The sequence below is a fragment of the Aricia agestis genome, chromosome 16 (genome assembly GCF_905147365.1).
Source record: "Aricia agestis chromosome 16, ilAriAges1.1, whole genome shotgun sequence".
NCBI classification, from domain to species: Eukaryota; Metazoa; Arthropoda; class Insecta; order Lepidoptera; family Lycaenidae; genus Aricia; species Aricia agestis.
In genome coordinates, this window is record NC_056421.1 from 1,067,840 (window position 1) to 1,081,547 (window position 13,708).

General features: G+C 32.7%; 1 protein-coding gene across 1 annotated transcript; it reads right to left on the reverse strand.

Moving 5' to 3' along the window:
* Positions 1 to 4,465: 4,465 nt before the first annotated feature.
* Positions 4,466 to 12,821, reverse strand: LOC121734710 (xanthine dehydrogenase-like). Its single transcript, XM_042125309.1, has 17 exons — positions 12,779 to 12,821; positions 12,198 to 12,373; positions 11,856 to 12,016; positions 11,393 to 11,778; positions 11,054 to 11,274; positions 10,869 to 10,971; positions 10,657 to 10,784; positions 10,257 to 10,553; positions 10,001 to 10,162; positions 9,778 to 9,906; positions 9,202 to 9,695; positions 8,887 to 9,070; positions 8,229 to 8,424; positions 7,339 to 8,105; positions 7,074 to 7,266; positions 4,613 to 4,726; positions 4,466 to 4,536 (listed from the first exon to the last, which is right to left on the reverse strand). The coding sequence occupies exons 1-17, from the start codon at positions 12,819 to 12,821 to the stop codon at positions 4,466 to 4,468; spliced, it is 3,825 nt and encodes a 1,274-aa protein (XP_041981243.1).
* Positions 12,822 to 13,708: the final 887 nt, after the last annotated feature.

The following is a 13,708-nucleotide window of genomic DNA, read 5'->3' on the forward strand; positions in this document are numbered from 1 at the left end:
AACAATTATTACGTGCATAATAATTATGTGTACGATTTAGAATTTCAGTTGCATTTATTGGTTTAGTGGGTTGAAATGCCTGTCCTTCTGTTATCTCTTTTGACAAATTTAATAATACGTGATAAAATATTTAAGTCCTTTTCCAGATACTAAAGAGATATTCATAGTAAATTTCATTAAAAACAGTTTACCGGTTCAGACCTGGCAAACATGGACAGAAGATTTTAACTCACTAAAACCCCATCAACTTACTTAAACCCTGTAAAAGAGAACTCTGGGTTAACTTACTTCTACCTTGTTATGATAAGCATTACAAAGTTAAGCTACTTTACCGTACTATATTGTGTAATGTGTAATGTGTGTGCGTATAATTTTATACTGTACCATAGTGCTGATGTACCTGTGTACACTGAAACAGTACAATACCTTCTATAAAGCGTTGGAAACTTGAAACTTCGCGTTCAACTGAAAGTATTTGTCTTAGCAAAGTGCTTTCCCGTAGAGAACACCATTTATACTAAACTCACCTTGCCAAGTTCAACAATTCTTATTCTTGGATTGCTAAGAATAAAATGTAGTGGTTTGATAGGAAAACGATCTATGAAAGGACGACCCTAAAAAAGAGGCAATCATTTTTTAATGTGTTATTATTGATAATAATAACTATTATAAGCTTAAGCAAAAATAAAACAAAAACACAATCTGGTTCTAAACAAAAAGTTAAACTCGTCTTAGAGAGACTGAAAGAACTTATATTCCTAAAATGTGTTGAAATAAAAATTCAATGAAACTAAATTCTAACAGAATAGTAATTAAAAAGTGTTTGACGTCAAAGAACACAAAGAAATGAGCGCCTGTTTAAATTAAAAGTATTTGAAAAGAACGAAATTTTCCTCTGTGTGGACGGCAATGGGACTAATATTATGAGAGTTCATAGAGACAGGTAAGTTAATACTTTAAAAAGATTTTAAACAGAATAATGTTTTAGATACGGTGGTAAGTTCTAGAAAAATATTATTTATATTTAAACGAGCAATTCTTGTATGTATGTATATATATACATACATACAAGAATTTTTTTTTTTCAAAAGTTGGAGAAAAAAAGCGTATTCCACAAATTTAGCTATCAAACGAGACCTTTTTTATCTTCATAGGATATTTACAAGAGCAGTTCTGGATTAGTGTGAAAGCCCGATCAATTATATATATATATATATATATATATATATATATATATATATATATACAGCCAAGATTTCAATTATATACATATATATAATTGAAATCTTGGAATCGGCTCCAACGATTTTCATGAAATTTTGTTTAAAGGGGGTTTCTGGGGCGATAAATTCATTTTTAGAAAATGTCATTTTATTCGTGTTTTATCGAATATATCAATGTCAATATATCTTTAAGAACTGATTGCAAAAGCAAAATGGCCGACAAAAGCCAATGCATAAACAAATAAATTGCAGCAGTATCATAGTAGTTTCCGAACAAACCGAAAATCCTTTAATATTGTGTGGCATTGTTCGAAGTTCCGGAGCAAACATTGTGCATGTATTAGCCGGGAAACTGAGCCACTTCGCCGCAACTGTTGCTTGCAGATGCATAAAATAATTACTGAATTACTTTACTTCTTGTAAACGTTATGGAACTTTTGTTGTTATATTAAATGCTTTTTAAATTTAAAATATACTATACTTTACTTGGATTCTTGTTGGATTTGTTCAAGCAATGACGGACGTGTAGAGTCAAGAGTGGCATAATATTCATCTATGATTGTTCATGATTGAAAACGTTTTTCCAGGCTATAGCTTCACAATCATGGTGGTATTGTATGATCATGACCTAATGCGAAAAGGTATTTTTCAATATATTATGTACTTAGTCTGGTACAACACGAGTCCTTACTGAAGGACTCGCAACTGTACTTAGAACGGGGCTAGACGAACGTGGTGTGAACCATTATTATTTTGAAATATTGACCTAATAAAAACGTCTTATTAAAAACTCTTTTAAAATCAAAAGTCCTGTCTATTTGTCGAAAAGTAAAATATACAACGGTATCTTTATTCTATAATAAACATTATTTAATTTGGGGACTGAGCTCCACAGGCCAAATTAGATTCCATTCAGCCTCATTGACCGCCACTCAAGGACGACGTAAATTGTAAAATTAATTTCGTATTTAGCCGAGAAATGGGAATCAAAGGTCAGCTTTGTACCTTCAAATAGAATATAGAACCAATTTTGTGGGAATTCTGTGGGTCTGCAATTATTTTGGACATCACCATAAGTAAATTATACCACCGTGCTTCAATATTAGCTCTAGTGGTTTACATGATTACAACAAATGAAAAGTAAAATTATTTCATGTACTTACAATAATATCTAAGGGGTTTTCAATAGTTTTTGTGAACTGACGGACCTGAGCTTTACCGGCGAAATTCAATCAACTGTTTATAATTGTATTGTATTGTACCTTTAGCAGCGTCCAAAAATAGTGGCCGAATTCTGGTCTCATTAACAGTTTTGACTCAAATTTCGCACACAATGGCGCTATGGAACGAAGGAAATTATTATATAAAGGCAAGTGGGGGTGAATAAATTCTTCAATAGACGCGTGACTCGTGAAAACGGTGGCTTTAAAAGAAATATTGTCATTTGGGACCCCCGCTGGGCCGCATTGTGTACGAAAATAGGTTCTCCAATTTTGACATCACTTTATACTTTACTATTTACTTTATTATTGTGTTCATTATTTGGTGCTGTACTTCAGATCATTATTCTTTTCATCAGCACGTAGCGTTCACACTTGTAGATATAGTAAGTTTTCATATTGATGATAAGTTTATTGAATCGATATTTATTATTGTGTGACACTGACACATAATAATGTTATTAATTTTTCTCTTTGATCCCTATATTATCCTTCAAAGGTAAATAATAAATAAGCTATAATGACAAATCCATATCCCCTGATCATAATAATAATATGATACTTTTCGCTAACGCTAAAATCATTGGAAACAACACGAAGAACTTGTAAAACTTTTCTCACGATATCGACGAGAGCCATAAATTCCGAGAGCCATGTTGAACATAATAAACAACGTTAAGGAGATAAGCTACATAATGTTCCAGCAGCCGGCGACACTGTGGAGGCATTTAGGCTAAACGAAGAAAAATAACTGCTAAATTATTCACGTATTGCAAGCGTTGAGTTAAAATGTTCTCGACACACCATGTTGTTGGACGAGGATTTAAAATACTGGATGTTCCCTTAATAACAAGAAAATTAAATTATTAAAATTCTATATTAGATTTAAAACGACGCAAAAATTATAAACACCACAAAAAAGTTTTTAAAAAAAAACAACCTGTTAACATTGTATTCATTTGTGGACTCTTACTGCATCATCTAAGTAAGATATGCAGTGATAAGTTAAACAAATAATTCATTCTGCAAAAATCATAATTATTACAGTATGTCCGAAACAAAGCCTGAAAAAAAGCAAATATATTACAACTGCAGGATAAACTTTTGAATGTAATTTCAACAAAGTGTAATTCACATCCAGTCGCCTACATCTGTGATCGTTGAATAATGAAATCTGCATCGCAAAATACTATTGGACTGACATTTTTCTATGCTAATTGCCTGCTTAATTTGTCGCTTTTTAATTTGTTGAATTGCGTTGGGGCGGAATTTTAATTTTACTTATTCCGCTCATTTACTCGGTTATTAATTTTAATGAATATTTATTTTAATTATTTTTATGTTTATTTTGAACCTTGGTTTAAATATAATCTCGATATCATATTATAGAAATACCTACAGTCCACATATTTTTTGCGTTATTTTGCAAAATTTATTCATATAAAATATTTTCTTCGGAGTCATCTTCACAGATTAATTTTTCGTACATTTTGAGTAATGCGAAATGCAATTTTCTGGAAATTTTAATCTCAATAAACCTCTTAGTTCAGCAGCAGCTCATACTACCGAGTGGTAAGTAGGAAACCAAATAAATACACGACTCAATTTCCGCCTTCCATCGTCGTTCGTCCAAGTTAAGGCCTTAACTTATATTATCATACTTATCAATAGATAAAGTGATAAATTCTGAAAAAAAAATTGTACCGACTTAAATATTATTTGAGTCAGTACAATTTTTTTGTTCAGAATTTATCACGTCTTTATCTATTCAGAATTTACCACTTTATAAATTCATATGAATTTAATCAAATCAATTTATTTATGAAAGATTCGTAAGTCGTAGAACCATCTAAGAATGGAGGAGGAAAAAAAGAACGATTTCGGAATGGCTTATTAGTATATTTATGACATTGCAATCATTTTTATTTTATTACGAAAAGTTTTATTACAGTTACAGATGTAACAATACATATATTTTTACAAATTAAATACTTACTTTTGATTTTTTTTACTTATAAACTCTTAGTAAAACTTAAACTGTTCCTTCTTTGTAGCACAGTTTAAGTAGATTTTTTCCACAGTATATGGGCCATCTGAAAAATTAATTCAAAATTATTCTGACTGTAAACGATTTATATGAATCGATCGATGTAACCTTTAGCAACTTACCAATTTCATACCAAATTCTACTTGATATGCCAGAGTCAGTCCTAGCTGCAGTGATAGCTTCTCTTAAAGCTAAAGCGATACCGACACCCATACACGTAGCTGGCTCTCCTACGACTAGAAGAATTAAAAAGAAGACAATTATTAAAATAATTAATAAAAATCGGCCAAGTATCAGTCGGACTCGCGCACGAAGGGTTTCGTACCATTATAGAGCAAAAATAGGCCAAAAATTGTGTTTTTTGTGTCGAAGCCCCTATTAAATATTTATTTTATTTAAATATTATTAATAATTATTAAAGTAAACATAATATTATATTTAAGACCTTTGTGAAAATTTTAAGAGCCTATCTGTTGCCATTATTGACATCGAGCAAAAAAAGGCTAAAAAAATCATGTTTGTGTATTGTATGGGAGCCCTCCTTAAATATTAATATTATTTTGTTTTTAGTGTTTGTCATAGCGGCAACAGATATACACTATCTTTGAATATTTCGGAAGTCTAGCTATAGCGGTTCTTGAGATACAGCCTGGCGACAGACAGACAGACAGACGGAAAGACGGACAGACAATAAAGTCTTAGTAATAGGGTTCCGTTTTTACTCTTTGGGTACGGAACCCTAAAAAAACAATCAATACTACTATATTTTGTCCAATTTATAAAATACTAGATGATGCCGGCAACTCCGTTTATCGTGCCAAAACTCATTTATCGCGTGGGGACCGTACATTTTTTCGGAACAAAAAGTATCCTAGTCCTTTCCCAGGACTTAAAGTATCTCCATGCCAAAGGGCATTGGGTAACTTTGTATGGACCTGTGGTGTAATTTTTTTTTCCAGCGGCCAGGGATAAAACCATAACTATTTTGTAGCACTACATTAGAGAAACATATATTAGTAATAAAAATTGTTCTAAGTAATATCGGAGCTGAGCTACGATTACTTTAGTATATTTATTTTTGCACCTTATGTTCACAAAATCAATAGTAATTAACGTTACTTTATGGAGCTATCCTCAACAAACAGGCGTAGAAAGGGTATATTAATCTGTTGGATATATATTTCTCACTAACTATTGCCCACGACTTCATCCGCGTAAATATGAATAATTTTTAACCGACTTCCTTAAAACGAGGAGGTTAAGTATTTGGCTGTGGATATTTTTTTATTTTTTTTTATTTTTGTATGTTCAACCACTACTCCGCCGTTTGTGAACCAATTTTCAAAATTTTTGTTGTGTTATATTAGGTTTCACTCCAATTTGGTCCCATTTTCACAAAAGTGGTGATCTGATGATGGGATCCATGAGTAATCGAGGGAACTCCTCAAAATTTCTATGGAAACATATGGTGATTTTGGTTTTATGAGAAGCATCCTAAGCATATGCTACCAAAACGCAAGATTTTGCACCAAGGTATACTATGGTTCCGAAGATACTAAGAGAACTCCGAATTCCTTATAGATACAAGTTTGGGGGTTTATGAACTAAAAAGTAAAAAAATCAAAACGGCCCTCTTTAAGAAATTCGAGAAAAAATGGATTTGCATTTTTTTGCAAAAGCAAAATAAATAGTTAAAAATTTCATTGTATGTTAAATGGTTAAGTCATTCTCTAAAATGTACAAATAACTAAAATTAAAAATAAATGATGAAATGAATAATTAATTTTTCTTGATATATCTACAGGTTGTAACATAAGTGATAATACTGTAGTTAGGGTAAGTATATAATATTATGTGTCCGTTGTATAGAGTTCACTCTGAATTTTTTTTTGTGATTTGCATTTTTTTTGGGTCGGGAAATTGGCTCTACCCACTAAAACCCGACCGTGTTCCTTTCTGCATGGGCAAGCGCCCTGGCGTAAAGAGTTTCCCCATACGAAAGTGAAAAAAAATATGTTCTCTTTCAGCGCTACTACTTTTACAGTAAACTCTATACACAGGACTCATACACAGTACACACCCTAAAGTATTATCACTTAGTATTGTTATACCCTGCATACTAATATTATGAAGCTGAAGTGTTTGTGTGTTTGAAAGTGCTAATCTCAGGAACTGCTTGTTCGATTTGAAAAAATATTTTTGTGTTGGATAGCCCATTTATCGAGGAAGACTTTAAGCTAATAAATAACGCCGTTTTTATTTTTTATTTTCCTGAATATTCAGGTTATGATCGAATTTACGTTTAGTTGAAAATACGAACTTAAAAAGCCTTATATCTCGGCTCCGATATAGTTTAGCTGTATGTCTCCCATTATAAAGTTTACTCCCCTTGATATGCTCTTTCATAATATGCCGGTTTGGTGAGTGGCCGCGAGATTTGAAAATGACGTCAATATTACCCAAACCATCAGCAAAATTCAAGCAAATTTCAGCGGTTTGGGCATGCAGAGGTTACAGACAGACAGAGAGACAGACACACTTTCGCATTTATAACATTTGTATGGAAGTATGGATATAACTTGCCTTTTGCACCAAATAATCTGGGCGTGCTATAAGAACCTTTACGAAAAGATACTCTAAAGTCCTGCGGAATATCTCTAGCTTGTGGAACATGATACTCCCAAGTACGGTCAGTAAGCACCTCTCCAGTTGGAGGATCGTAGACCATTTCCTCGCAAGTCCAGTAACCGACTCCCATAATAAACGCTCCTTCAATCTTAAATAATAATTTAATAGTTAGTCATTTGTTTCTATAAATTTCATTATAGAATAATATGATAACACCTACTTGACCAATGTCTATATCAGGGTTCGTACTGCGACCAGTGTCTTCCATCAAATCGACTCTTTTTATTTCATGCTCTCCTGTCAGTACGTCTATTTCAACTTCAGATAATGTTACTCCATAAACATCTATATTTTCTGTGTCTAAAGCATTGACGATTGCATGTGCTTGTAAATCGATATCTGCAGTAAAGGCAGCTCTTACTAGCACTTCCCAAGAAACATCACCCATTCTTGCTCTTAAGGGAGCCAATCTAAGGAGAATCTGCTCACAACATTTTTGAACTCCTATGCCAGTGTTTTGAGTCGTTAAGCTACCTCCAGTAGTAAAGCAGTTAGGAGTTATTACCGTGTCATTAGGTTTTACCTGAATCTTCTCTATTGGTATTTTAAAATAATAAGCGCATATTTGCGCTGCTTTAGTATTAATGCCTTGTCCCATTTCTACACCACCATGAGATATACATACTGTTCCATCCTCATGGTACACACAAAGATTAACGTCGTAGTACTGATTCCCAACTGGTGACCATCTTAGAAAAGTGAATCTAAGCCCACGTTTTTTCCATCGATTCTCCTTGTTAAACTTTTCTACACTTTCTCTCCTTTCTCTGTAGTTAGATCTTTCTATAATAATGTCTGTCATTTCTTGAACGGCGCTACTTCTCGCTCTGTCTAAATTAGCTAGTCGAACATTCAGAGGATCCAAACCCAATTCGTAAGCTATTTGTTCCAGTATCATTTCAGTGGCAACGACATTTTCCAATGTACCTAAGTAATAATAATACATATAACATATTAAATGTCGTACAAAAAGTGATATAATTTCTATGGATTGAGCTTTGTCAATTAAACTTTATTAGAAATACTAACTCTAAAATATATTATACATACCGGGAGAGCGACACCAAGTATTGGAGGCTGTATCTGTAACGGTATTGTATGAAGTATAGTTCCAAGGTCCTCGATCGTAGCAATTGTAATACGCGTCCATGCCATAGTAAGTGAAATTTTCATTGTATATGTATCCATTGTCCGCATATATAGAAAAATTTATATACTGGATTACACCCTGATCGTTCACGCCTACCTAAAATATAGTTGGACGTTGTTAAACATTTGTCTATTATCCCACAAAAAATTACGTATTAAGATAGATAAGATAAGATAATTTTTTATTGTTCAATTCTGTTACAATTTTTTACAATGCAAGGAACGAATACATTTATACAAAGTTCACTGATATGGGAAAACATTGGTATTATAAGTCATGAATGCAGTCTTATTATTAATTAGATAATTTAGAATAATACTGCATTTATAACTAACTCAACGCTTAATTTTTTGGGGGTTAGTGACACAAATGCTTAATAGTAACCAGTTACACATAAACAAATCTCGTTACAACATAAACTATTCAAAAATTGTTAACTGATAAATCCAAGAAACACTTTTTGTCTTATTAGGCCAAAATAAGCACGAGAATTTTGGTTTCGTAAAAGTTAAAGTAATTTTGCACATTACTACTAGAAGAAAGAGTGATGTTACATACCTCAAAATCTGTCGAATTTGGTAATCTTTTACCAACGGCTCTCATGTTTGTCCGCATTGACTGTATAAACCTACATGGCCTGTTGAGCTTATACACTACGAGATTGCACGCCACAGCTTGTTGAGTGGCCCTTGTAATTTTCAATCCATACGCACCTCCAAGCCTTCTTATTATTACGTCAATCCTTCAAAACAAAAGAAGGGCGTTTGATTATAAAAGTAGTAAGATTTTTTTCTATATTAATATCATATTATAGCTGCAAAGTTGTCTTAAACGTTTTACTTATTTGTATATTTTTAATAATTATTTACTAACTTGCTCATGTCCATTTTCAAAGATTGAGATGTCATATTTTGAACGGAATCTATCCACTGCGTAGAGGAATAAGCTCGTATTCCTTCTTCTGTTGGATGTGAAACACAAACTAATGTTTCCATACAAAAGTGGTATTGAGAATAGACAGTCTTCTCTCCAGTAATGACACGTTGCACATTTGGACCCACTCTCGTGGGTGGTATGTTTAGAGTCAGGGTGTTTCTTGATGGAATCTTTTTAGCTTCTTTTATATCTATCACAGGCTTTTTAACATCAGTATAAGTAACGTGTACTAATTTAGACGCGATTTGTGCTAATCTTTCGGTTTCTGCGACAACAATTCCCAAAGGCTGGTTGTAATATTTAACATCACCATTACACAGAACTTCTTCGTTTAGTTTGAAGAGCGTTATGTATTTCTCATCAACTGGCGTAAAACTATTTAAGCCAGGAATGTCAGCAGCGGAGTAAAATGCGATAACGCCTGGACGTTCCTGTTAATTTTAATGTATTATAAACATAAAGTTTGAAATTTTTCAAATAAATAAGAGTTATAGATACAGATGGTTCACTTACCAATGCTTTACTAGGATCTATTTTAACTATTTTACCCAACGGGACAGTCGTAAGTACAAAACATGCGTAAACTTCTCCTGGTAGAGTAGGCACGTCTTCTGAATATTTTGCTTCTCCAGCACACTGAAGCTGCAAATGTATTGTTAGATGCTTAGAGTTCAAAACACACATATCTATAATAATAAAAGATAATAAAACAAAACTTTTTACTTCTACTACTTACCACACCCTCTAATTTTGGTATTGGTTGATTCACGGGATATGTAGTTGGATCGGTTTCAAAATCCTGTTGACCTCTAGACAAGCCCCTTGATTCGTGAAGTTTTATAGCTCCACTTGCATAGTAAGAATTTACTTTATGTTTTGGAGCTAAGGCTAGAAGACCCTTTGTAAAAAAAAATAATTAAACATTTATTTTTTAAATAAATTTAATAAATCAATAATTTTAATAAGAATATCGAAATTGAAATTAAACTTACTTTATAAAAAAGTGCTAAAGACAATTGTTTTCTATACTCTACTGAAGGGTTTGGTGGCATCGGAACCACGAAAAGATCTAATTCCTTACTTAAAACTTCTAGTGCTCCTTGTAATGTTTCATTTGTGAAAAGTTCTCGTCCAACAATATAGCTTTCTGTTCTTACTGCTCTAGTGAAAGTAGGAGATAGGCCACCATAGGCAATTCTACATTCAAAAACTTCTTTATTTTTTCTATCCAATTTATATAAAAAGCCACAATTTACGTAGGCATGTGAGTTTTGTGCCCGAGGCATAATCTGAAAAATTAAATGCGTAAAATATTTGAAAATTAGTTAAGAATGCATTTTTTTTTATTACAATTATAAGTAAATCAGAGAAATACCTATCAAATTTTTGTACCTTATCTGTCCAAATTTTATACTGACTATTTAAAGGTGGAAATAAAACATTCAATAATACTTTTCCCGTCATATCAGTTTGTAGAAATTGATGCATAGGTACTACTTCCATGAGACCTGGTCCTTGCACTGAAAAGTTTAAAAATACTAAAATATTCGAGTACCGGTATGGAACATACAACTTACACCAGAATAAGAAATGATATTACTTACATATAGTGAGCTCTGCTCCTACAGTTGACAATAACAAAAATATGTCAGACTGAAATTCAGGATGATGGTGTTTTACCATCAGATTACCTGCTAAGGTTCCTATCTGTAAGAAAATACATTAAAACTGAAAACTTTTTGAATAAAGATTAGAACTATGCTACACCACATAGTCACAAGCAGCTTACGTTTTTCACAGGGATGTGAGCAACCAATTCCAAATGTTCATTTAGCACCCTCAAGTAAGCAAAATATTCGTCTTCACTGACTTTGTCGAATATTTCCATAACTTTAGTGAGTGTCGTGCCGGCACCGACCACCAGGTTTTGGTCTATGTAATAACCTTGAAGCTCCCACACACAAGAGATATCTATAAGTAATCTTGGATACTCCAGTAGAGGAACAACACCTAGATGAAAATCATTATTTTAAGATAAATAAAGATAAAAGTGTTCCAGTTTCATTAGCTAAAAATATTGTAAGTAATCATAAATTATCATTTTTTAATAATATTATGATTGATTTACCTTTTCCAGTGTTTCCGTTAATCAACATATAGGAATTCGTTCCTTGTTCCATGAAAATATTAAAAATATCAATCAGTAACTCCACTCTGTACCAAAGTCTGTGGTCGTGCAGCTCTATTTGTATGATTTTATTAGGTACTTCATCTTTGGATACAAGATACCATTCTTTATCTAATTTGCTATTAGTTGGTCTATTGCATTTGCTTATTTTATTTGTTTTTTCACAAATTTTTAGATCTTCAATATCTATCATGACGTTAGGTGGAGCGTCTGTTCCAAATTTCTTAAAAGCGTCCATGATAGGTCTATAGCCAGTACATCTACATATGTTGCTCGATAGATCTTTTTCGATTTCTAACATAGTACGAGGTTTTGTCTTCAGTAAGCTGATAAAATAAAATAATTTATAATTAGATTATATTGATATAATCTCCTTTAGTTTTGTTTCGCTGTTATGTATTACCTGTACATAGCCATGACCCAGCCAGGGCTGCAGTAGCCGCACTGTGTGCCATTGTCTTTGGCAAGGGTGACCTGCAGCGGGTGGTATCCTTTCAGCCGGTTTCCAATGCCCTCAATGGTGGTGATCTCCCAGTCTTGGCAGGAAGTAATTGACACCATACACTGGGAGAAATAAGTGATTGTACTTAAATCAAAGTTATTAAAGTTATATTTTGTTATTTCTTTATCTTTTGCTAAAAAGTGTTCACGGGTGCGAGTTTTTTACGCAAAATCTTTATCAGTTTCTGAACGAAAGGTTTGCCAACCAGTTTAGAAATAACGTAACAGTTTTATTATAACTTACAGAGTTCACGCCTTGCACAATATGTCTCCCAAAAGCTGCATCATCAGATGGTCTGGAGTAACTCACTATACAGGCTCCACAGCCGGCTTCCTTGCACATGTACTTGGTACCACGCAGCTCTGCGACTTTCCGGATATAATCCAGAAGAGTCGTAGTTGAAGACACTTCATGACCAACTAAATATATTGAAGGCGTTACAAAATATTACTTCTTGCACAGGTACTTCACACAGGTACAAATATTACTTCTAACATAATATATTAAATAACATGAATAAAGAAAGAGTTCATTTTGAAGTATGGACTTTTTTGTGCAGATGTTAATATTATTTTATTTAAAAGATTAAGTGTGCAGCACAGCTGCTCACATACAGCTATATAATATATAGCTGCACACATTTTGCATTGCATAAAATTGCGTAGTGAAAAAAATTTCAAAAATTTCAAAAATTGTTGCAAATTTTTTTTGAGGACTTTGTAAGTATAACATTTTAAACTTTCGCGTTGCATTATAATTAAAACTTTTTAATCGGGACTTAACGCGTTAAATCCCGATTTAAAAACTTTGAAAGTAATTCTTACCTGAATGTTTTACGCCGTTTATTTTAAAAGTAACTCTGTCCATTTTCGATGGACTGGTCGAGGAAAAACTTCACCTTGTATTGCACGCCACTTTCAATATATCTATTCAAGTATGCAAAATATTACCCGACGGCTGCATTTAGCATTGCATCAGTGAAATACCGTCAACATAGACAATATAGGCGTGTCTATAATATGTTTGTACGTACATGCATATCTTGCTTATTGGTTTAAATTTATTTAAAACAAATAATTGTGATCATATCGTCTACTTAAAATAAATAATATATTTTGTATTGCAAGCATTATATTGCGTTGTTTCTTGGATGTTTTTATCCACTTTCATTAACTCTTTTTATTAGTGGCAAATACTAGAGCAAGGTCCGCATGCGCATGCGCACCGTACGTTGTTCATATTATACATAATTAGTCAATAGAAACTGCAACAAGTCCACAAAAATAAGTAATTTTAATTCCTGATTCATGTTTCCTTTGTAGTCTTTATAATTTTTTTAAAGTTTATTACTTTTTTATTTTTAATCGACTTCAAAAAAAGAGGTTATGAAGTCGACGCGTATGTATGTAATATTTGCAGAACTGCCCAGTTTTCGTATTGTTGTATATGTTAGTGTATATTATCAGCGTCTGAACAAATGTGCCAAAATACAAAAATGTATGAATGTATGTATATTGTATGTATACATGTATGTTTTCATGTTTGTGTTCGCATATCTCCGGAGCTACAAGTCCGAATTGAGTAATTATTTTTTGTTGTACTAGTTATGGCTCAACTTAGGGAATTCAGAATACTGCAAGTTTCATCAAACTCGGTTTAGTAGTTTTCGAGATAGGTAATTTTAAATATAATTAATCTGTATGTTAGATTTAAGGTATTTGTTATATTATAGGGTTCTGATGCCCGAAATAAAT